The 24,480-nt window shown below is 37.0% G+C and overlaps 1 protein-coding gene across 3 annotated transcripts in view; it reads right to left on the bottom strand.

The window, feature by feature from the left end:
* Nucleotides 1-603: 603 nt before the first annotated feature.
* Nucleotides 604-24,480, bottom strand: part of LOC126457362 (protein timeless) — a 374,910-nt gene continuing 351,033 nt past the window's right edge. For 2 of the 3 annotated variants that reach the window (XM_050093599.1, XM_050093601.1), the window contains 4 exons: nt 15,001-15,201; nt 10,746-10,899; nt 10,570-10,659; nt 870-3,339 (listed from right to left, as the gene is read on the bottom strand). In XM_050093599.1, coding sequence (XP_049949556.1) covers nt 3,108-3,339; nt 10,570-10,659; nt 10,746-10,899; nt 15,001-15,201 — 677 coding nt within the window. In that variant the 3' untranslated portion in view covers nt 870-3,107. Of the gene's footprint in view, nt 766-869; nt 3,340-10,569; nt 10,660-10,745; nt 10,900-15,000; nt 15,202-24,480 lie in introns of those variants that run through there. The other variant, XM_050093600.1, reaches the window with a different exon arrangement.

Raw genomic sequence — 24,480 nt, 5'->3', positions numbered from 1 at the left:
ATCAGCAAAAGTTATAAGTTATGTAGAATTTTCAACTTATGCTTTTAACAGTTCATGGCACAATTGGTCAAGAATATTTTTTAAGTTGGTTGCAGTGGCCATTTACATGCTCTTGAAATGAAATGCAAACAGAAAATTTTAAACCAGATGAACTTCTTCCCAAGTTAAATTTGTAAAAAAAAATTAAGTCAAAACTTGTGATTTCCCTTCTCACAAAATTTCCACTTTTTATGAATAATGTTACCTGAAAAATGACAACTATTCTTCTGTGAACTACACACTTGACCATGTAGTATTGTCAAAATTAACTGTTGATACCTGATTAACAAATTTTTTAAATTGTAGTGCAAAATGATATGGTCTTGTCTGGCTGTTACCATTACAGTACTCAACATCCCATTTAAAAGAGTTTGAGTGCAATGAAATTATTAGATGTAGTAGAAGTTTCAGTCTGTCATTAGTAGTTCACTGGTATCATGCTGTTTGTGTTAGAAGTCTACATGCCACCAAGTTGACAAATTTCATATTCATCCAGTTATAAATATAATGCTACTTCAAATTTTTTGTATTAATATTAAAAACAATGAGAATAACAGAATGATGTAGTGATATAGTAAGGGTCATCTTTATTCTGACACGCATATAATATACCTATGTGACATATCATTTTCGAAACTCTTTTCAGTAATAACAAGTATAAAATTACAAACTTGAACACAGTAGCTTTACTGAAACTTCTGTTCTTCAATTAGTCTCATACTCAATCTAAAACATGAAACACACAGGACAAAATTTTAATACTTTGGCTATTAGATGTATCAACATAAAACATTAAGGACAGACAGTAAAAGCAATAAGAAAATAACATGTGACATGAGAAACATAGTAACAATTTAATCAACTGTAGTAAAATAATGTAAGCTTTCAAAGATTCACTTGGAGGACAGAACAAACACCAAACAGATGATCAGTTACTACCAAGACAGACAGACACACATAGACACACACACACACACACACACACACACACACACACACACACACACACTATTTAACCTAAGTTTAAATACTGAACATCTTACTTTCTGACACAAAATACAATTTTTAAAAGTAAGTTTTCTAGCATAAGAACACACTATTGCTTTTTTTTTCTTACTGTCTAGACACCTAAATTGTATGTTGCTAATATTTACTGCAGTTTTTATCAATATCTGTTGGATGCTTAAGCTGTAATAAAATAAGAAAATGTCTATACATTACAATAAACAATTAAAACAAATTCATCAGAAGTTTAATCTATTGATACCCAGAACCCATTGAAAATACCTATGTTCTATTAATGTATCCAATATTCATTGCTACATACTTGTAATTTATTTGATAAAAGGCATTTCAGTAAAATTATACATTGCAAGGCAAGATCCCTTTACATAAATGGTAATTAAGGGCACAAGCAAAGCATGAAAACTTCTTGTCCACTTAATTCGTACATTGTTACTGTTGGAAAACATCCTAGGAGAAGACATTTTTGATAAATAAACAGGAATTTTATGTTCATAAAATCATTTCTGAGTTAAATTTTGTTTACAATTTCTACATAAAAAATCAGCAAAATACATCAGCTGAGTCATAGCTATATATGAAAAGTAGCTTGGATCCGCATTTTCAGGTGAGTTATTGAGCAACAAATGGATTTAGTAATACATTATGTATAAACTTCACTTGCTCAGATTACATTAAAGAGCAACAAGTGCTGTAAGATAACTTGTCTGTAGGAAAATAATAATGGGCATGTCCCAGTTGTTTTCCACTACGTTCAATGTCATATGCAGTGTAACTGATCAGCATCTGATAATGTGTCCATTGGTGGTGACAACTAGCTCATACATATTGCTAGTATGTTAGCTACCTGAACTGTGATTGTATTTGCAATGAGGCAAATGGTGGTTTAATACTATTTCTATAACAAATGAGTATGATAGACTATTTGTTGGACTTTTAGGGACAAATTCTAATATGTGGTAAACTGGGGTTGACTATTGTTTTTTCTGGCGAGCCTGTAGTAGTACTACCACTGGCAAACAACCAAAGCAGATGTAGATATTTAAGAAAAACAAATATTCTAAACATGTTAATGGGAGATCCTGGTAAGGTGTAAATGATTTATAGGCAGAAGTAACAGCTCATCAAACAATATAAGTGTTGAGCTGTCAAAAGACACATGAATAAAACTGAGAAACTTTGCTAGTTATCAGATGAATCTTACTTCACAATTACCAATTACATGTAGACCAGTACTACTACACAGCCCCAGCTAAGAGCTGCCACTGCAGTTTACCTGGTGTGTGTGTATGTGTGTGTGTGTGTGTGTGTGTGTGTGTGTGTGTGGGTTGGTGGGTGCGCGCACGTGCATGTGCACATGAGTGAGTGCGTGCACTATAGGTCAAGAAAGGATTCATCTGAAACCTAACAAAATTCTCAGTGATGTTTATTTGCCTTTCAATGACTCACTGCTTTTCCTATCCAGGAGTTGTTACATTTATTCCTGAATAATAAACATTTTTAACAGATACAAGAGATATATGTTAAGCATGTAAAAGAATAAGAACAAGGAAATTTATTACCTTCAAAGTTCTTTCTGTTACTACATTTTGGACATGTGTGATACATTACTATTGTTAGTTGATAAGTGCTGCCAATGTCTGCATTACTAACAACAAAACCGCCTAATATTTTGAGCACTTTGCACAAGAGTTCTTTGTACTTTATCCTTATATATCTACTTCCTGAACTTAAAAATATCAGAATTCTCAGTGCTAATTAATATATTTTTAAAAAATAGTGAATCCGTGATTAATATATTCATTTGCTAAGATGATAAATTGTGTTTCAGTGCCATAACATGTGCATGTTAACAAAATATGTAATATATCTCGGCAAAAGCTTTCACACCAAATGAAAAAATCTGATATTTCTGACATTTGGCTATTTTCAAGTTGAAACACTTTGTCACTGTCTTCACTATCAAATATGTGAAACATTTCTAGTAAGTTTTTTTTTCTTACCAAATGACACTGCTAATTTCACCATACAAAGTCCACAGTCTTTTACGAAAGACCCGCAGTACTGGAACTTGGAAAAGGCACTTCGAGGCCTTGTTTATCTTCTTCATCGCTGACACACATTCGCGTAAGTTCTGAAGCCACACTCTCAGCTTCCATTTCACTTAAGCTACAGACTCTCAGTTCATCATTTGACTCACAATCTTCATGAAATTTCTCATTTGATATGGTGGGTGGCCCTTTGTCGATATCAGCATGTTGCACCCCAGAAAGAAAACTGCAGAACAAAGTTACCCATCATGTATCACATAACTCTGTATATCACCAAAGAAATATACTGCTTTACATAGTGAGAAACATAATTACATGCAAATTGATAATAACAGAGTGTAGTTTTAGTAGAGAATTCCATTTATCATACAAAGAAAACACCTTCCTACAAATAGAATTTCTAAAGCTATATCTTTTTCTACTAAATGTATTTTGAAGGACACTGGAAAAGACACTTTCCTATCATGAAATTTGCTGGCAACTACTAGCTAAACCTTCTTTAGTTTATATGCCAGTTCATATCTTATATTTCTTAAAATTGTAAGTTGTTTATATTGCAAAGCTTGTTGATTACGAAAAATGTTTTTCAAATACATTAAAAATTTACCATTGTTAGCAATGAAGTGTGAAGATTGGATTAGAGTAGATGAAAGATGCTAAAAATGTGAAGACAAATGGGCAGCACAATATATGGTTTGTATCCTCAACATAGTAATAGATATGTTATCCATGACTGTTACAATGGTATATTTATTTCATTTTCTGACATGCATTGACACACACGACTTATGAGCAGTTTCATCTAAATTACTATTAATAATAATATATGTTGTTGTCAGTGGTCTTGACTGTAGTGAGAAGTCTTCTTTTGGGGTGAATTACGGAGATGGTCGGGTAGAATGTCTCTAGAGACAGTAACATATCATCACAATTAAATGAATCACCTGAAATTGTATTTCCATAGCTTCCTTGATAATCGTTCCAAGAACATCATCATTTAAGCTAAGAATTTGACAGTTTAAAAAAATGGAATGACCAGCTGCAATATAGTATATTGTTCAGCAGCAGCAGGTTTGCAGTGTTGTGGTAGGTGAATACACAGATGATGATTGAAGCACCACTTCAGTATGGTGCGTATAGTAGCCCTTTATGTTTCCTTATCATACTTGCAGAACATTTAAATGCCCTTTTTCTGTAAAAATCTATGATCTTTCACCGAATCAAACAGAATCCTATTATTAGCTCTATGATTTTTAAAGACAAAGGCAATCTTGTAGTGACCAAAATGATGTGAAATGTACACTATGTTCCAACAGTGTCCAGATGCCTTACTGCTGTTCACACTAAACAGATCTGCCATTTTACTGATGGTTTATAAATTCTTCTTACATTATGTGATCAAAACTATCAGGACACCTGGCTCAAAATGACTGACAAGTTTGTGGCGCCCTCCATCGGTAATGCTGGAATTCCATATGGTGTTAGCCCACCCTTAGCCTTGATGAAGTCGGTGTTCCAAAACAAAAAGTGTTCAGTAGGATTCAGGTCAGGACTCTGTGCATGCCAGTTCATTACAGGGATGTTATTGTCATGTAACCACTTCACTACAGGCCGTGCATTATGAACAGATGCTTGATCATGTTGAGAGATGCAGTTGCCATTCTCGAATTGCTCTTCAACAGTGGGAAGCAAGAAGGTGCTTAAAGGGGTGCAAGCCCCTCCATGAAAAACACAACACACCATAACATCACGACCTCCGAATTTTAGTGTTGGCACTATGCACACTGGCAGATGATGTTCACCAGGTGTTTGCCAAACACAACCTGTCATCGGATCGCCACATTGTGTACTGTGATTCGTCACTCCACACAACATTTTTCCACTGTTCAATTGTCCAGTGTTTATGCTTCGTACACCAAGCGAGGCATCGTTTGGCATTTACTGGCATGATATGTGGCTTATGAACAGCTGCTTGACCATGAAATCCAAGTTTTCTCACCTCTCACCTGTCATAGAACTTGCAGTGGATCCTGATGCAGTTTGGAATTCCTGTATGATGGTCTGGATAGATGTCTGCCTATTAAACATTACAACCCTCTTCAACTGTCGGCAGTCTCTGTCAGTCAACAGACGATATCAGCCTGTACGCGTTTGTGCTGTATGTGTCCCTTCACATTTCCACTTCACTATCACATTGGAAACAGAGGACCTAGGGATGTTTAGGAGTGTGGAAATCTCCCGTACAGGCATATTACACAAGTGACACTCAATCACCTGACCATGTTCGAAGGCCGTGAGTTCTGCGGAGTGCCCCATTCTGCTCTCTCATTATGTGTAATGACTACTGAGGTTGCTGATATGGAGTACCTGGCAGTAGGTGGCAGCACAATGTACTCAATATGCAAAAATGTTTTTGGGGGTGTGGGGGTGTCCAAATACTTTTGATCACATAATGTATTTCTATTACAGTATTTAATCATCAGGGAGATTTACCACTAATCACCAAGAGTTAAATTTGTTTCATTTCTTCCAAAAGCAAGGTGCATCATTCATTTTTGGGGGACTGACCTGGACAGATGCGATTCTTTAGTTTACTCCAAAGATGATGAACAAGGTTCGATACAGGTATCTGAGATCAGTCCAGCCAATTACTAGAACTACTGTCATTCCTTTGCAGACAGAAGCACAGAAAAGGCTACACTGCCACTCTGTGAAAAATTTACTTTAGCCTGATTCACTCTAAGATAAAAAAAAAATGCACCACGAAGAAATTATCTGAATAGGATAAAAATTAGTAGATGCAGTTGATGCAATGTAACCATAGAGATAAACAAATGATTACAATTTCATTGGATGATTTATTCAAGAGAAAGAATTTCACAAACTGAGCAAGTGACTAATGCATTGGCCCACCTCTGGCCCTGATGCGAGCTGTTGTTCAGCTTTGCACTGATTGATACATTTGTTAGATGTTGTCTTGAGGGATATCATACCAAATTCTGTCCAAATGGCACATTAGATCATCAGAATCCTGAGTCGGTTGTAGGGCCCTGCTCATAATGTTCCAAATGTTCTCAATTCATGAGAGATCCAGTGATCATGCTGACCAAGATATTCTTCGGCAAGCTTGAAGACAAGCAGTAGACACTCTCACCATGTGCAGGCAGACATTATCAGGATGGTTTGCCATGAAGATCAACAAATGGGGCTTAGAATGTCATTGATGTACCACTGTGCTATAAGGGTGCTGCAATGTCAACCAAAGGGGTCCTGCTATGAAATAAAACAGCACCCCAGATCATCACTCCTCACTGCTGGAACATATGGCAGGTAACAGTCAGGTTGATATCCCACTGCTGTCCAGGGCATCTCAAGACATGTCTTCACTTCTTATTGGAGCTCAGTTTGTGATGGAACTCATCACTGAAGACAATTCTACACCATTCAATGAGATTCAAGGCTGAATGTGCCTAACACCACTCCAAACGGTCTTGATGGTGTACAGTGGTCAATGGTAGTCAGCACAAGGGGTGCTGTGAGCTCAGCCCCCTTTCTGTGAGCTGCCTAATAATGGTCCTTGCAGTCACTCAAGCATCATTCGCACATTGGACTGATGATAATTATGAATCTGGAGTTCTGAGTGCCCCTCTGACGATTCCTTGGTCCTCACATTCTGTCATCTTTCTATATTGACCATGTCCTTCACATCAGTATTATTGGCTTCTCTCCTATCATGTTTCTTAAATAGAGGTTTGACATTGGCACACTTCAGTCTCTCTGGAAAAACATCCTGAATTAGTGATGCATTACATATTACAGATAAGATGGGCTTATTGTGTGGCAACAAGTGTGTTGAACTCTCTTGGAAATGACATCAAAACCAGGTAAACTTTTAATTTTGAGAGAATGTATAATTTTCTTAATTTCAGAAGGAGAATTTAGTGATACTTTCATATGACTAAATTTTATGGGAGTTGCTTTTCAAACATACTGCTGTGTACTTCTCTTGAACTGTTTGTCCCTATACTCTCTACTATATTTAAGAAATGACTGCTAAATATATTTGCCACCTGTGACTCATCATTTATAACCCTTCCATTCAGTTCAGTAGTGATTTTATTCTATTCTGTGGCTGGTTGTCCTGTCTCTCATTTCCCTATGTTCCATATTTGCACTATACTGACAATGCACATTTATTCTCGTGGTCAATGCTGGGCACCAAAGCGACCATGAAATCTAAATTGTATGACATCTTCGTATGTCATTCTATCACTGGCCTCTGTACGTCAGCTGCAGCAGAAGTCCTATATGTCAGTTGGCAAGGTTGTCTGATTATTGTTTACAGGTTAGTGGTATCTGTCAGTTTTTTAGATCTGCCTAATGATGGAATGGTTCACTGTTTCACTGATGTTTCGATTTTACAAAACATCACTAACAATGGGTGTGATCACATAAAACTTGAGTGAAATACCTCTCAAAGCATGCCTAAAATTGTGGTCCCCATCAGTTACAACACATCTGTGATTGCGTCAGAAAAAAAGTGCTCGACATCTACATACTGCACCTGCATTTAAGTAGCAGTAAACTGTCTACAGATATCAGTAGACTTTTCAGGGTGAGGTACACAGTAGTTATTGAACTCTATGTGTTGGTGATGGTTAGTGGATTTCATATGGATGGAGGAATGAAAGCACAGAAGGCAAATATCCAGGTAAATCACTCATGGAGCTGAAAAGAACCAAATGAAACAGAAAAGGAGAGAAAATTTTAAGGCTGTAGATAAATGACAACAATGTCTCTTAGCCCTCACTGCTTCATGAAGATATCACCAATGAACATGAACGATATGAGTAGTTTAGGATTTTGAGTTAGTAGGAAGAGTTCCATAGACACACCATAAACATGGGATATGAGAGTCCCATGCAGGTGCCCACAGACATATTACACATTTGTTTATATCCCTTCCTCGCAAAAGGAATAGTCATCATGGGTAAGTGTAAAGAATAAAGTAGTAGACTGGAAGTTTAGAGGATATTAGAGAAGGAAATATTTAATGTCGGCAAGTATAAGTGTAAGGACTGAAGTAGTAGACTTGGAGTCTGCAGGATATTAGGGAAGGTAATATTTAATTTCAGCAAGGCTATAGGCACGCGGGTTGTTCACAGGAAGGTAGATGGCATTAACACTGCAACCAAGGAGAAGTTTGACCACTCAACAGCAAAACATGTTGTTTAGTGCAATATAGTTAACTTTTGCTAAATGTGGTTGTTTTTGCAATTAATCTGATTGTGCACAATAGGTCAATTTTAATGGCTGCTTAAAAACCTATGCCATCTGCCTCCCAACATGACTTCTTGAAATTGCACCAGCTGAAAATGTGCCTTCAATATTTTGTTGTCTCAAAATCCTCCTCATCTCTATCCTCTTCAGTCCCTATCTTATACGAATTGCCCTGTTCACAGTTCATTTCTTGCCTGCCCCCTCCCACTCCCTCAGTCTGACACACTCACTTTAATTCTGATTTCATGTCTAATAACTCTCACCTGCACTTCCTCTTACCAATTACCAGTTCACTTAACACCAGACACCCACCATAATTACTCATCCAAGTCAAACTCTACTGCTATGAAAATGTAGACGTGAGTCTATGTACTCTGAAATCACAAGCTCATAAGATGAACTGCTATATTAAGTCCCTGTTTATGAGTCTACCCATCCCTCAAATATTCCAAAAATATGGTGACATGATATCATTTTCATATTCAAAGAAGGGAAAGCAGAAAGGTGGAAGGCGTATATAGAGGGTCTGTACAAGGGAGATGTACTTGAGGACAATATCATGGAAATGAAAGAGGATGTAAAGGAAGATGAGATGGGAGATATGATGCTGTGTGAAGAATTTGACAAGCACTGAAAGACTTATGTTGAAACTAGGCCCTGGCAGTAGAAAACATTCCATTAGAGTGACTGATAGCCTTAGGAGAGCCTGCCACAGCAAAACTCTTCCACCTGGTGAGCAACACGTATGAGACAGGTGAAATACACTCCGACTTCAAGAAGAATATAATAATTCCAATACCAAAGAAAGCAGGTGCTGAATGATGTGAAAATTAACGAACTATCAGTTTAATAAGTCACAGCTGCAAACAATTAACATGAATCATTTACGGAAAATAGGAAAAACTGGTAGAAGACGACCTTGGCTAAGATCAGTTTGGATTCCGGAGAAATGTAGGAATACGTGAGGCAATACTGACCCTACGACTTCCAAAAGAAGATAGGTTAACGAAAGGCAAACCTACATTTATAGCCTTTTGTAGACTTAGAGAAAGCTTTTGACAATGTTGATTGATACATTGTCTTTCAAATTCCAAAGGTGGCAGGAGTAAAATGCAGGGAGTAAAAGGCTATTTACAATTTGTACAGAAATCAGATGTGAGTTATAAGAGTCGAGGGACATGAAAGGGAAGCAGTGGTTAAGGAGGGAGTGAGACAGGGTTGTAGCCTGTCCCCAACATTATTCAATCTGTGTATTGAGCAAGAGCAAGCAGTAAAGGAAACAAAAGAAAAATTCAGAGTAGGTATTAAAATCCATGGAGAAGAAATAAAAACTTTGAGGTTCGCCGATGACATTGTAATTCTGTCAGAGACAGCAAAGGACTTGGAAGAGCAGTTGAATGGAATGTACAGTGTCCTGAAGGGACGATAAAAGATGAACATCAAAAAAAGCAAAACAAGGATAATGGAATGTAGTCAAATTAAATCAGGTGGCGCTGAGGGGATTAGATTAGGAAATGAGACACTTTAAGTAGTAAATGAGTTCTGCTATTTGGGAAGCAAAATAATGGATGATGGCTGAAGTAGGGAGGATACCAAACCTCGACTGGCAATGGCAAGAAAAGCGTTTCTGAAGAAGAGAAATTTGTTAACATTGAGTATAGATTTAATTGTCAGGAAGTCTTTCCTGAAAGTATTTGTATGGAGTGTAGCCATGTATGGAAGTGAAACATGCACAATAAACAGTTTAGAAAAGAAGAGACTAGAAACTTTTGAAATGTAGTGCTACAGAAGAATGCTGAAGATTAGATGGGTAGATCACATAACTAATGAGGAGGTACTGAATAGAACTGAGGAGAAGAGAAATTTGTGGTACAACTTGACTAGAAGAAGGGATCAGTTGGTAGATCACATTCTGAGGCAGTGCTAAAACTGGAGGGAAGTGGGGGGGGGGGGGTAAAGTCGTAGAGGGGGAGCAAGAGATGAATACAATAAGCAGACTCAGAAGGCTGTAGGTTGCAGTAGTTACTCGGAGATGATGAGGCTTGCACAGGATAGAGCAGCATAGACAGCTGCACTAAATCAGTCTTTGGACTGAAAACCACAACAACAACATTCACATATAATTTGTATTTTATAGATGAAGCTGATATTTGAAGAAAAAAAATACAGTACTTGCCTTGGTTCTGTAGGGGATGGTGGCCTCTGAGGTAAGACAGCAGTTTTTGAATTCATGGTAAGCTGCATCCAGTCGTTAAATGAAGCAGGACTGAAAAAAATTACACAACAAAATTTGAGATACTGAATAATGTGAAGGAATCTCAAGCAGTTTCTATAGATTAAAAATATACTTACTGAGGCACAGATCGTATAGCTGAAGAAGACTGATAAATATTTGGAAGTGTGAAGTTGTTTTCTAGCATCATCATAGGCATAGGCGGCATAATTTCACTGTCTTCCATTTGACATTCACTATTCTTTAGTAACATTTCATCGAACTTCAATACAGCTACAACCCAAACAAAATACATTTAACAGAGATGTAAAAAGAAGTTCAGTTTAAAAACACATGTTTAAAAAAGTAAAATGAGTCATTTGTTTAGTCTAATTCTATCAAACTTTGCTCAAGTTCACATTAGCACAATGGTGACATATATTTTTGAAAAAAATATCTTACACATTTGTCCATACAGATTAAGTAAACAACATCTTGACCTGCATGAATGCTGTAAGAACTTTACTAGTGAACTGTAAACAGCTGAGTGTCTGGCAAAAATAAATACAATGTAATTGAAAGTCATGACAAGTAGGTAGCAAGTTTAAGCAGAATACGTCAGTTTTCAGATGCAACTCTTGGGAGGGGAGACCTTTCAGAGAATATATCATTATGTGTGTTTTTCCTCAGATTCCAACACTGCTGCGAATTGTGTGTACACTCATGTCCATTCACTATGGAGAATTTTTGCATTGAAGTTCGCAACATGATCCTTCATTCATCAGTCAAGTGGTTTTAATCTACTGCCCAAATTATGTAATAAGCTGGTGGTAAAAACATGTTAACAAAGACATGCATCCTGGTAACACATGTAAAATTCTATCAGTTTATGCATGTCAAAGACCACACATTAATCACCCATCCTTCTTGCCTCTCTTTAGTTTTCTGTGGGGTGAGAAGAAGAGGAAACCTAGTGAATGGAAAGAGGGAGGTCAGCCTTACATTATACTACACATTGCTCATGTGGTTTGAGTGCATAAGAAATGGGCCACACATTTTGCACTTTCTGTGGAGACCATGTGTAGCTTAAGGCTGACATAAAAGAGTTTATAATGATGAATATTTTGTGATTAAAGCTAAAATTATCTTATTAATTACCAAAAGCATGTAATGGTGCGCGCTGCTGCAATATAAATGTCCGTCATCACAAAATTTCAAATTAGAGTATATATATATGTATATGAATATAATGGAAGGAAACATTCCACGTGGGAAAAATTAATAATGTATATGTATGTATATGTATGTATGTATGTATGTATGTATGTATGTATGTATATGTATGTATGTATGTATATTGCACACTAAAGGATATTTACTTCCACAAATATATGTAGCAGTTGGACAACAAACATTCAGTAACATATAAACAAACTGCTTCAGCAAAACAAAAGTAAATACTAGCAAAGACAATCATTTACAGACACTAGAAGCCTGCACTGTTACCAACATATACAATGTATCATACATATAATTGCTAGAAACAGAAAGTTCATAGTTCTTTTCGAAATAATACTGGTTTCTGTAACATAACTAGAGGGGTCGTGGCGGCATACATGACCATAACTTTAAAATTTGGTATTCATAGGTCATTTTTCATTTGAAACCCTATAATGTATATATCAATGTAATCAGGAAAGACTATAGAATTTAATAAAGCCATGAAAAAATTTTGATTTTTCCACCATTCAGAAGTACCCTGTATCCTTAATAATGATTAAATTTCTTTAAAAAATCAGAAAGAATCTTTAACACATAATCAACATGGATTCTTCATGCTGTTCTTGTGTAACACAATTGGCTCTTTATTTACATAAAGCAGTGAGTGTTACTGACAGAGGTCTGAAGCTGATTCCAAATTTCAGTTTTAAAGAAGTCTTTTGCCAGTGTTCCTCCAATTAACTTGTACTCAAATTGCATGCTAATGGAGTACCGTGTCAGCTGTATGACTGCATTCATGAATTGTGTCAGAAAGATCACAGTTTTTAGTAACTGACAGAAAGTCATCAAGTAAAACAGAAATGATACCTGGCATTCCACAAGGAGAAGTTATAGACCCTCTGCTGTTCTCAATCTATATGAACAATTTAGGGGACCATCTGAGCAGCACTCTTAGATGGTTTGCAGACGATGTCATATACTATCTACTGAAATCATCATAAAATCCCACTGAATTACAAAATGATTTGGACAAGATATCTGCATGGTGTGAAAAGTGCCAACTGAACTGAACATTAAATGTGTGAGGATCGTCAGGTGAGTACTAAACAAAACACACAAATGCAAAGGCTGCAAAATCACCTAAATACCAAGGGGTTGTAATTATGAGCAACTTCACTTGGAACCATCATATAAGAAATGTGGGAGAAGTAAATCAGTGACTGTTTTATTGGCAGAACACTTATAGAATGCAACAGATCTGCTAAAAAGTCTGCTCACATTACACTTGTCCTCTTATGGAGCACTGCTATGTGATGTTTTATCCTTATCAGGTAGGAATGATGGAGGACATCAAAAAAGTTCAAAGAAGGCCACCTCTTTTTGTATTATCAAAAAATATGGGAGAGAGTCTCAAAGTTGGGCAATCATTACAACAGAGGCACTTTTGCTGCAGCAAGATCTTTTCATAAGATTAAAATTACCAACTCCCCCTTCTGAATGTCAAAACATGTTGTTGACTTCAATCTATATAGGGAGAAGTTATTAATTATCATCATGATTAAATGTGAGAAATCAGAGCACACACAGAAAGATTTAGGTGCTATTCAGGTGTGGAATGGGCAAGAAATAGTATGAAAGTAGTTCTATGAACTCTCTGATAAGCACTTAGGTGTGAATTGCACAGTAGTCCTGCAGATGTAAATAAGATTTAAAAGTAGTGCAAAGATTGGCAACCTATTTAAATGTTCAGAAATGCAAAAATACGTTCAGAAACACAAAAATGTGCATGTTACAAAATGCAAAAATTTGGTATGCTATGACTGCAATATCGGTGAGTCACAACTGGTATCAGTCAACTTATATAAATAGCAGGGTGTAATGATAACATGGGGTCAGTCATGGGTAGAGCATTCGGGAGGACGATGGTTCAATCCCGTCTCCGGCCAACCTGATTTAGGTTTTCCGTGATTTCCCTAAATCGCTTCAGGCAAATGCCGGGATGGTTCCTTTGAAAGGGCACGGCCGATTTCCTTCCCCATCCTTCCCTAACCCGAGCTTGCGCTCCGTCTCTAATGACCTCGTTGTCGACGGGACGTTAAACACTAATCTCCTCCTCCTCATAGGTAGAGCAAGTGGCAGACTTGGGTCCATTGGTACGATAATGGGAAAGGGCAATCTATGAAGGCAGGTGCTTGCAAAAACTTGTATGAATCTTCATGAATAGTGTTCAGGACTGTGTGACTCATACCAAGTAGGGAAAACATGGTCTATTGAAACTGCACAAACAAGGGTAGCACAAATTGCCATTTTTTTTTTTTTTGTGACCCATGGAAGAGCATCATGGAAATAATGAAAAACAGAACAAGGAGATATTTGAAGATACACAGCAACTATTCCAAAAAAGCCTACTTACAATGCTTCAAGAACCAATATTAAATGAGGAATCTAGAAAAATACTACAACTCCCTACATATCATTCTCGCAGGGACTATGAAGACAAATTAGAGTAGGTTCAAAGACATTTAAGCAGTCATTCTACCTGCTCTTCCATATGGGAATGGTATGAGAAGAAAGCTCCATATATATGGCACTATGGGAAATACATTCTGTGATACATTTTTCAGTAGTTTGCAGAGTATGAACAAAGAGCTAACAAAAGGTGCCAGGTTCCTGAGGCTATGATATTTTCTTCTCTCTTTCTGTTTTGTTTACAAACCCTTAATGTCATGCAGTCACATGACTTTTAGCTTTGCTAAACTATGCATTCATCTCAAGGATTCCATATGACAATGCTCAAGTTGTGATTTCTGATATGATGTACATATTTCCATGTAGAATAGCTGCATAAAAGAAGTGGAGCACATGTATAATTCTTTGTGATGTTTGCATAAATAAAAGCAAATAACCATACCAACTTATGCTCTTTTCAATCTATGTTATGCAAAGCAGGCAAAAATCTGTAATTAACAAATCATATTTCATATAGTTTGTGTCTACTGTTATGGGCAGAAATTTTAAATAAAAGTTTGTTATCTCTTGCTGTAGTTTTAATTATGGTGTTTTTAAACATTACAGTTTTAATGCTCCACAGTTCTATGTCAAAAACTGCAAATGTGTGCTGTTGATTATATACACACCATATTTACAATGAATAAAGTGGAATTTGCTACTTACATTTATCAATTGGCCCCAGTTTTTGTGCTATACTGAAAACAACATCAGCAGTCCAAAACTCAGGAACTCGTGCAAATATTTTTCCAGAATCAAGAGGCAAATGAAAACCCAATGTATGAAGTAGATGAATAAATGGTTGATACAGCATCAGACTTTTCTGCTCAGATGTCCATGGCACCACAGGAATTGACTGCTTCTTCACTAGATACACAGAAACAGTTGCTTATATTACATGACCTATTGAAGAACTGTACAGAGTTATAACATGGGCACGAGTTACTTTAAAAGGGGTGAGGGGATGGCTAAAAATAATTCTTAAGATATTCAAGGCTATACTGTACAAAATACTGAAATTTACAAAAAAAATTGACAGTGATTGATAACTGGTAATTAAATAGCTGAACCAAATTTTTTAACATGTGGGTTATATTAAAATCACAAATTTCTACTCTTTTCAACATTTTTTTTTTCAGTTGAAAGAGAAAAAAAGAACAGCTGCTACTACTGAAGACAGAAACAGCACTGTAATTTTGTACTAAATGGTAGACAGTTGGTATTAATTATATTTTTGTGCTAACTGTCTTTGATGATTTAGATGATTCATCTGAAATACAAAATCAAATACGTTTCAAGTTTTGGAGAACATAGTGATTGGAAACCAAAATTAAATTAATGTAGAGGTAGTTTCCATTGTAACATTAGAAATACTGTCCTTGTGAGGAAAAAAATTATGGTTGTAATTGAATATAAACTCAAAAATGCAAAGTGCGATACAAATTATCAATCACAAAACCATTCAATTAGCATTATAGAACCAAATGAAACTGAAGTGTACAAAACCACTAAAAAATGTAAGTTGACCAGAGTAATGTATACCAAACATCAAAAAAATGTCATAGTAAAACAAAGTCAATTCTTCATTATAGGTGACTCCTTGCTACAGTAAAAATGTCATCCTCCCTAACTAAAAATTAACATTCCATATTATTAAACAGGTGGCACACTAATCTCATGAAAACTTCAACACCACTTTAAATTCAGGAGAAAGGGCAAGAGGTGCGTGTATCAGGCATTCTGAATGTGTTTGTATTAACACAGGAACAAAAGTTGCTTTGAAGCAGCAGCAAAGAGATAATCATCAGTGACACAAGGAATGTAATTTGGATGCCCATAAGCCTCATTATGACTTCTAGGCTAATAATCAATGTAATTGTATTCAATGAATTAATTATAAATGTAGCAAAATCTGATGTCCAAGCAACAGATTATCATAACAAAAAAAATCCCTTTGGCCTTAATGAAAATTGTGAATATGTTCCAAAATTTTCAGATGCAGACCTAGCATAAAAAAAGTGATGTACCTCCTAAACATATTAGAGCATAGAGCAGTACACAACACAACTGCACACTCACTATTTCAAGTAATTACTAGTAATCAATGTTTTGAAGGGGGCTGCTTTCCAGAGGTATTGAAGTGTGCTGAAGTTAAATAGCTTTTCAAATAAAAATCAAGAGAGGCTGTAATAAATTACCATGCTATCTTGATCCTGCAGTCATATCTACAATATTTGATGAAGTTGCTGTTACAGGATCCAAAACTTTATTGCAAAATATTCCAGATTATTTCAAACAATAAGCTGATTTTCAACAAGGGGAAAAACAACATATGCATTATGCTGTTTTGCTGAGAAAACGGGTGACAAGAATTTTCTGTGATCTCAAAAAGGCTTTTCATTCTTTAAAACATGCCTTGGTTATCTACATACTCAGCAGTATGGAGTAAGAGGCAGTGCCCCACAATGACTTTAACATATTTATGGAACAGGAAATCAAGAGTTATCATTATTTTAAATTATTATTCTGATCGGAAAACAAAGTTTCATGGTGTCCCACATGGTTCCATTCTAGCCTAGTTCAATTTCTGTTCTATAGAATGAATTATCATCGAAAACAGCTACCCCATCAGTTCTTTTTGCAGACAATTCTTAGTGTGTTGGGTTATAATCAAGATACAGAAACAAATCCTGAATCATTGACCCTCAAGGGCTTAGAAACTTGGTCTCATCTAAATAGGTTGAATCTAAACATAATTAAGACTCACATAACATAGTTCAAAAGCAGTTGTCAAAATGTGATCATTCATAACAATCTAGATATCCCTGTTGCTGATCATACCACCCAACATGGCATCCTTCATTTCAATGACCGCTTCACAGCCTGTGCCACCTGGATCCTTCCCACCAACACCTGCTTTTCTGAACTGCGCAGCATATCCTATGCTCCCATAACCCTCCCAGCCTCGACCTGGCCCAACAACAACTTCCTTGTTCCCATTCCAGCACTACATAGCCCTCTACTCCACTAATGCACTTAGTCTTTTTACTTCTCTCCTTTTCTGCTAACCCCTCCCCCCCCATCTCTCCCCCACCCACTGTTTAACCTCCAAACTGCAGCTGTCACGCTCTCCACTTCATACCTGCACACTCCCAGCAGCACTTTACCTCCCCCAACCCTACCCTGCTATCCCTCCCCCTCTCTTCCCCAGCCTCCTCCTTAACCCACCCTGTTGCCCCTCCCATAATGCCCTGCTGTTCACAGTCTGCCCCCCCCCCCCCAAATCTCTCTCTCTCTCTCTCTCTCTCTCTCTCCATCTCCTCCCCCAACCTGTTTTCATCTTCTCTACCACCTCTCTCTGTCCATATCCTCCTCCACGTCACTGTGTAGATCTCCTCTTCTCCCTCTCTCAGTTCGCCTCTTCTACACCTCTCACTGCCTGTCTCCTCCTCGCTCTTCTCTCCCCGTCCATTTCCTCCTCCTTCCTCTGTTCAATGTTTTGATGGAAAAATAACCGTTAGCAATTTTTAACTGAGAAAACTATTTCAGATTTTATGCACATGATTGTACACTGTTTTTAAATTGATGGAAATATTAAATCATTCAATTAAACTGTTTGTATTTTTGAATGATTTAAGAAATTCATTCTTGTGATTGTAATTTATTAAATCACATTTTACATATTGCAGGTAAGTTTGAGTGTTTCATTTATTTGTTTTTTTTCTATCAGTCCAACAAAGGAGGGGGACATTCACAGATGTGGAATGAGTCAAAGCATACATTAATATGAGGCAAAGACATCACAGGAATATAATCCGTATACTTAATTAACAATAAGACATCATTATAGTGCCTAATGCTGTTTACCCCCAAGGCATCTAAATTTAATCAAGTAACTTAGTAAAAAAGGTGCTGCCTTCTCAGTTTTATTATATAGCTCACATTTATTTGCTATTAGCAGCTTAGCATGTACTTGGTTACAATGATATTTTTCAAATAAAATATCCTCACATCTATAAATACTGTGTTCTGTTCATAGTACATTGTTACAGGTCACACAGCTTTCTAACGAACATTGTTACTTGCCATATAGCTTATACATATTTTCAATCACTGAATTTAAATATTTAGATCATTTGTAGAGAAAAGTGGCTAATGAGTATGTTTTTAATTCTCTTTTGAATTGGAAGGGATTCCCAATTTCTTGCCTTGTGTTATTTATATTTAAATTTTTAATTTGGTCCACTAAATCTTTTTTCAGTTCTGATTTATAATTATATCATTTTAACTAGAAAATTGTTGTTGTTGTGGTCTTCAGTCCTGAGACTGGTTTGATGCAGCTCTCCATGCTACTCTATCCTGTGCAAGCTTTTTCATCTCCCAGTACCTACTGCAACCTACATCCTTCTGAATCTGCTTAGTGTATTCATCTCGTGGTCTCCCTCTACGATTTTTACCCTCCATGCTGCCCTCCAATACTAAATTGGTGATCCCTTGATGCCTCAGAACATGCCCTACCAACCGATCCCTTCTTCTGGTCAAATTGTGCCACAAACTTCTCTTCTCCCCAATCCTATTCAATACTTCCTCATTAGTTACATGATCTACCCATCTAATCTTCAGCATTCTTCTGTAGCACCACATTTCGAAAGCTTCTATTCTCTTCTTGTCTAAACTATTTATCGTCCATGTTTCACTTCCATACATGGCTACACTCCATACGAATACTTTCAGAAATGACTTCCTGACACTTAAATCAATACTGGATGTTAACAAATTTCTCTTCTTCAGAAACGCTTTCCTTGCCATTGCCAGTCTACATTTTATATCCTCTCTACTTCGACCATCATCAGTTATTTTGCTCCCCAAATAGCAAAACTCCTTTACTACTTTAAGTGCCTCATTTCCTAATCTAATTCCCTCAGCATCACCCGACTTAATTAGGCTACATTCCATTATCCTTGTTTTGCTTTTGTTGATGTTCATCTTATATCCTCCTTTCAAGACACTGTCCATTCCATTCAACTGCTCTTCCAAGTCCTTTGCTGTCTCTGACAGAATTACAATGTCATCGGCGAACCTCAAAGTTTTTATTTCTTCTCCATGAATTTTAATACCTACTCCGAATTTTTCTTTTGTTTCCTTTACTGCTTGCTCAATATACAGATTGAACAACATCGGGGAGAGGCTACAACCCTGTCTTACTCCCTTCCCAACCACTGCTTCCCTTTCATGTCCCTCGACTCTTATAACTGCCATCTGGTTTCTGTACAAATTGTAAATAGCCTTTCGCTCCCTGTATTTTACCCCTGCCACCTTTAGAATTTGAAAGAGAGTATTCCAGTCAACATTGTCAAAAGCTTTCTCTAAGTCTACAAATGCTAGAAACGTAGGTTTGCCTTTCCTTAATCTTTCTTCTAAGATAAGTCGTAAGGTCAGTATTGCCTCACGTGTTCCAGTGTTTCTACGGAATCCAAACTGATCTTCCCCGAGGTTGGCTTCTACTAGTTTTTCCATTCGTCTGTGAAGAATTCGTGTTAGTATTTTGCAGCTGTGACTTATTAAGCTGATAGTTCGGTAATTTTCACATCTGTCAACACCTGCTTTCTTTGGGATTGGAATTATTATATTCTTCTTGAAGTCTGAGGGTATTTCGCCTGTTTCATACATCTTGCTCACCAGATGGTAGAGTTTTGTCAGGACTGGCTCTCCCACGGCCGTCAGTAGTTCCAATGGGATATTGTCTACTCCGGGGGCCTTGTTTCGACTCAGGTCTTTCAGTGCTCTGTCAAACTCTTCACGCAGTATCGTATCTCCCATTTCATCTTCATCTATATCCTCTTCCATTTCCATAATATTGTCCTCAAGTACATCGCCCTTGTATAGACTCTCTATATACTCCTTCCACCTTTCTGCTTTCCCTTCTTTGCTTAGCACTGGGTTTCCATCTGAGCTCTTGATATTCATACAAGTCGTTCTCTTATCTCCAAAGGTCTCTTTAATTTTCCTGTAGGCGGTATCTATCTTACCCCTAGTGAGATAGGCCTCTACATCCTTACATTTGTCCTCTAGCCATCCCTGCTTAGCCATTTTGCACTTCCTGTCGATCTCATTTTTGAGACATTTGTATTCCTTTTTGCCTGTTTCACTTACTGCATTTTTATATTTTCTCCTTTCATCAATTAAATTCAATATTTCTTCTGTTACCCAAGGATTTCTACTAGCCCTCGTCTTTTTACCTACTTGATCCTCTGCTGCCTTCACTACTTCATCCCTCAAAGCTACCCATTCTTCTTCTACTGTATTTATTTCCCCCATTCCTGTCAATTGCTCCTTTATGCTCTCCCTGAATCTCTGTACAACCTCTGGTTCTTTTAGTTTATCCAGGTCCCATCTCCTTAAATTCCCACCTTTTTGCAGTTTCTTCAGTTTTAATCTACAGGTCATAACCAATAGATTGTGGTCAGAGTCCACATCTGCTCCTGGAAATGTCTTACAATTTAAAACCTGGTTCCTAAATCTCTGTCTTACCATTATATAATCTATCTGATACCTTTTAGTATCTCCAGGGTTCTTCCATGTATACAACCTTCTTTCATGATTCTTAAACCAAGTGTTAGTTATGATTATGTTGTGCTCTGTGCAAAATTCTACCAGGCAGCTTCCTCTTTCATTTCTGTCCCCCAATCCATATTCACCTACTATGTTTCCTTCTCTCCCTTTTCCTACACTCGAATTCCAGTCACCCATGACTATTAAATTTTCGTCTCCCTTCACAATCTGAATAATTTCTTTTATTTCATCATACATTTCTTCAATTTCTTCGTCATCTGCAGAGCTAGTTGGCATATAAACTTGTACTACTGTAGTAGGTGTGGGCTTCGTATCTATCTTGGCCACAATAATGCGTTCACTATGCTGTTTGTAGTAGCTTACCCGCATTCCTATTTTCCTATTCATTATTAAACCTACTCCTGCATTCCCCCTATTTGATTTTGTGTTTATAACCCTGTAGTCACCTGACCAGAAGTCTTGTTCCTCCTGCCACCGAACTTCACTAATTCCCACTATATCTAACTTCAACCTATCCATTTCCCTTTTTAAATTTTCTAACCTACCTGCCCGATTAAGGGATCTGACATTCCACGCTCCGATCCGTAGAACACCAGTTTTCTTTCTCCTGATAACGACATCCTCTTGAGTAGTCCCCGCCCGGAGATCCGAATGGGGGACTATTTTACCTCCGGAATATTTTACCCAAGAGGACGCCATCATCATGTAATCATACAGTAAAGCTGCATGCCCTCGGGAAAAATTACGGCTGTAGTTTCCCCTTGCTTTCAGCCGTTCGCAGTACCAGCACAGCAAGGCCGTTTTGGTTATTGTTACAAGGCCAGATCAGTCAATCATCCAGACTGTTGCCCTTGCAACTACTGAAAAGGCTGCTGCCCCTCTTCAGGAACCACATGTTTGTCTGGCCTCTCAACAGATACCCCTCCGTTGTGGTTGCACCTACGGTACGGCTATCTGTATCGCTGAGGCACGCAAGCCTCCCCACCAACGGCAAGGTCCATGGTTCATGGGGGGACTAGAAAATTATAACTGAAAATATGAATAAACTAATACTAATGACTACAGTCTCTATATCTGCAACTAGGTAGTCATATTTACACAATATTTTGGTAACTGATAAAGAATGTGGGTGATACACTTCACTTTGTTAGGCTCTCAAAGATTTTGGAGGAACTCTTCGAGACTATAGAAACAATGTTCTAATAGCTATTCTTTTAATATTGCTTTAATTTTTTTTAGATCATTTAGTACTTTAATTTCTTTTGGCAGCCTATTACAATAATACATAGTATTAGCAAAATTGTAGGCAAATTAAAAATAGGTACCTGTTACAATTAATTTTGTTACGTATTCAGAAATTCTCTGACAGAATAGAAACAGTGCTTTATTAGAAATGCCTTTAGTTTAGCTTTAAATAGTGGATGAGTAGCATTTTTTATTTCCTCTGGTACCTTATTGTGTAGTATTACATCAATGTTAATTATGCTCCTCTGATAGGTGGTTGTTCTGTGATATTTTTGATGTGTATTTGATTTCCCTCTGGTACTATAGTTGTGTACATTTTTGTTCTGTAACAGTTTGCTGTTTTCAGGAGGTAGTCCCTAGTGAACAAGATAGTTTCACAAATGAATAAACTTGGAACATTTAGAACACCAAGATCAGTAAAATGGGATTTACAGGACTCCATCTTTTTAAAGCCACAAATTATTCTTAGAGCTCTTTTTTGCATTCTAAAAACCTTTACACTGTGAGTTGAGTATCCCCAGAAAACGATCCCATATCGGACTAGTGAGTGGAACTGTGCATAGTATGCCTGCAGTACTGTTGTTTTATTTGTTGTAGCCTTTAAAATTCTTAGGCCATAGCACATAGACAATAGTTTTCTAGACAAGTTATTTACATGTGTCCCACTTTATGTCTTGCTGAACGCATGGACCCAAAAATTATGTGACACATTTTCTAGGGGATCATTTTTTAATTGTGCATTAATAGACATTTGATTAGTTGGAGGAATTAAATGAAAATTGACACACATAGTTTTTTCAGTATTTATAATGAGTTTGTCTTTTTGTGAACCACTCGGAAAGTCTTTTCATAGAACTTTCTGCTGTGGACTGCAATGTTTCTGGACTGGATCCAGTGAACAATATGCTGGTGACATCGACAAACAGAATAGATTTTGTGGGACTCATATATTCAACTAAGTCGTTCACAGGTAAATGAGGTAAATACATGAAAGAGGACAAATCCTCGTTCTTTTAAAGGGGTCTGCAGTGTGTGTTCCTTTTTATTTCTGCCATGATTCTCACTATCCTTTTTGCATCCTGAAGAGTTTTAGGCAGGGTGGCAAGTTACGCCAGGAAGTGAGCCCACACTTCAGAAGTGAGTATATTAACATAGTATATTTATGGCAACAGTTCTCAAGCACTCTCCTTAAACAGCACATAATAATTAGTCTCTTAAATGTGCTATCAATGTGAGTAACCCATTTAAGATTATCTTGGAGCCAGATACCCAGAAGTTTTATATTATCTGCAGGTGCAATATCTGTGCCTGATATCTGAATTTTTATACCCTCCTCACTGTTTCTCTTGACATTATGAAAATTTAATGATATTGTTTTACTTTTACTTAATATTAGCTTGTTTTAGCTGAACCTGTTTACAACACTAGTTAATGTCTCAGATAGTGTTGTCTGTAATATTTCTGCTGTCATCTGCAAACTATATAGTGATATGACACTGTTTGGTTGATGCTTAGTTGTTTATGTATGTCAAAAATAGGATGAGATCCAATACTGAGCTTGGTATGCCATACTTTATTTCTTTGTAATCAGAAGTGTGTGGTTGCTTTATCTTCATGAAATTGTATTTCTAATACTTGCTTGCACCCATTAAGATATTATCTAAGCCAGTTGATATGTGTACCACTGATAGTAATACTATCAAGCTTCTGCAGCAATAGGATATGGTCTCTGATGTCAAAAGCCTTGGACAGATCACTGCATATGCCAGTTACTTTTTCTCCACTATCAAAGTTTTGGAGCACTTTGCTCAGAAATTCAAATACTCCTTTTTCTGATGACCAACCTTTCCAGAAACCATGTTGGTCTGTCAATAATATGTTCCACTTTTCAAGCAACCTTTTATCTAATACCTTTGGAAATACATATAGAAAAGCAATAGCTCTATAATTGGCTACATCTTCTTCCTACCCTTTTTGAACTGTGGCTTGTATTTCACTATCTTTAAGCAGGAAGGAACGATTCATGTTGTGAATGAACTGTTGAAAAGGTAGGCTAATACTACTGCAATGAGGCAAGCTGCATTTTTAAAGTTAGTGAAAGTTTGTTGAATATCTTACCACCAGGGTAAGTAACCTCATACTGAACCCTGGACAAGGAAGCAAAGTCTACAAAAAATAATCTTTGTGTTTTGAACTGTGACTGCTTACATCTCAGTTCAGTTGAAACTGATTTTTGCTACGTATACGTTCTGTCCCAGTCTGGTCTGATGTGCAGTATTACAAACTTGAATGACAATGCTTTACAATGTTAATAACCCTTGCCCAAAA

This window comes from Schistocerca serialis, chromosome 2 (genome assembly GCF_023864345.2).
Source record: "Schistocerca serialis cubense isolate TAMUIC-IGC-003099 chromosome 2, iqSchSeri2.2, whole genome shotgun sequence".
NCBI lineage: Eukaryota > Metazoa > Arthropoda > Insecta > Orthoptera > Acrididae > Schistocerca > Schistocerca serialis.
Note: the sequence above shows the minus strand (reverse complement) of the source record. Positions and strands in the feature narration are given on the sequence as shown.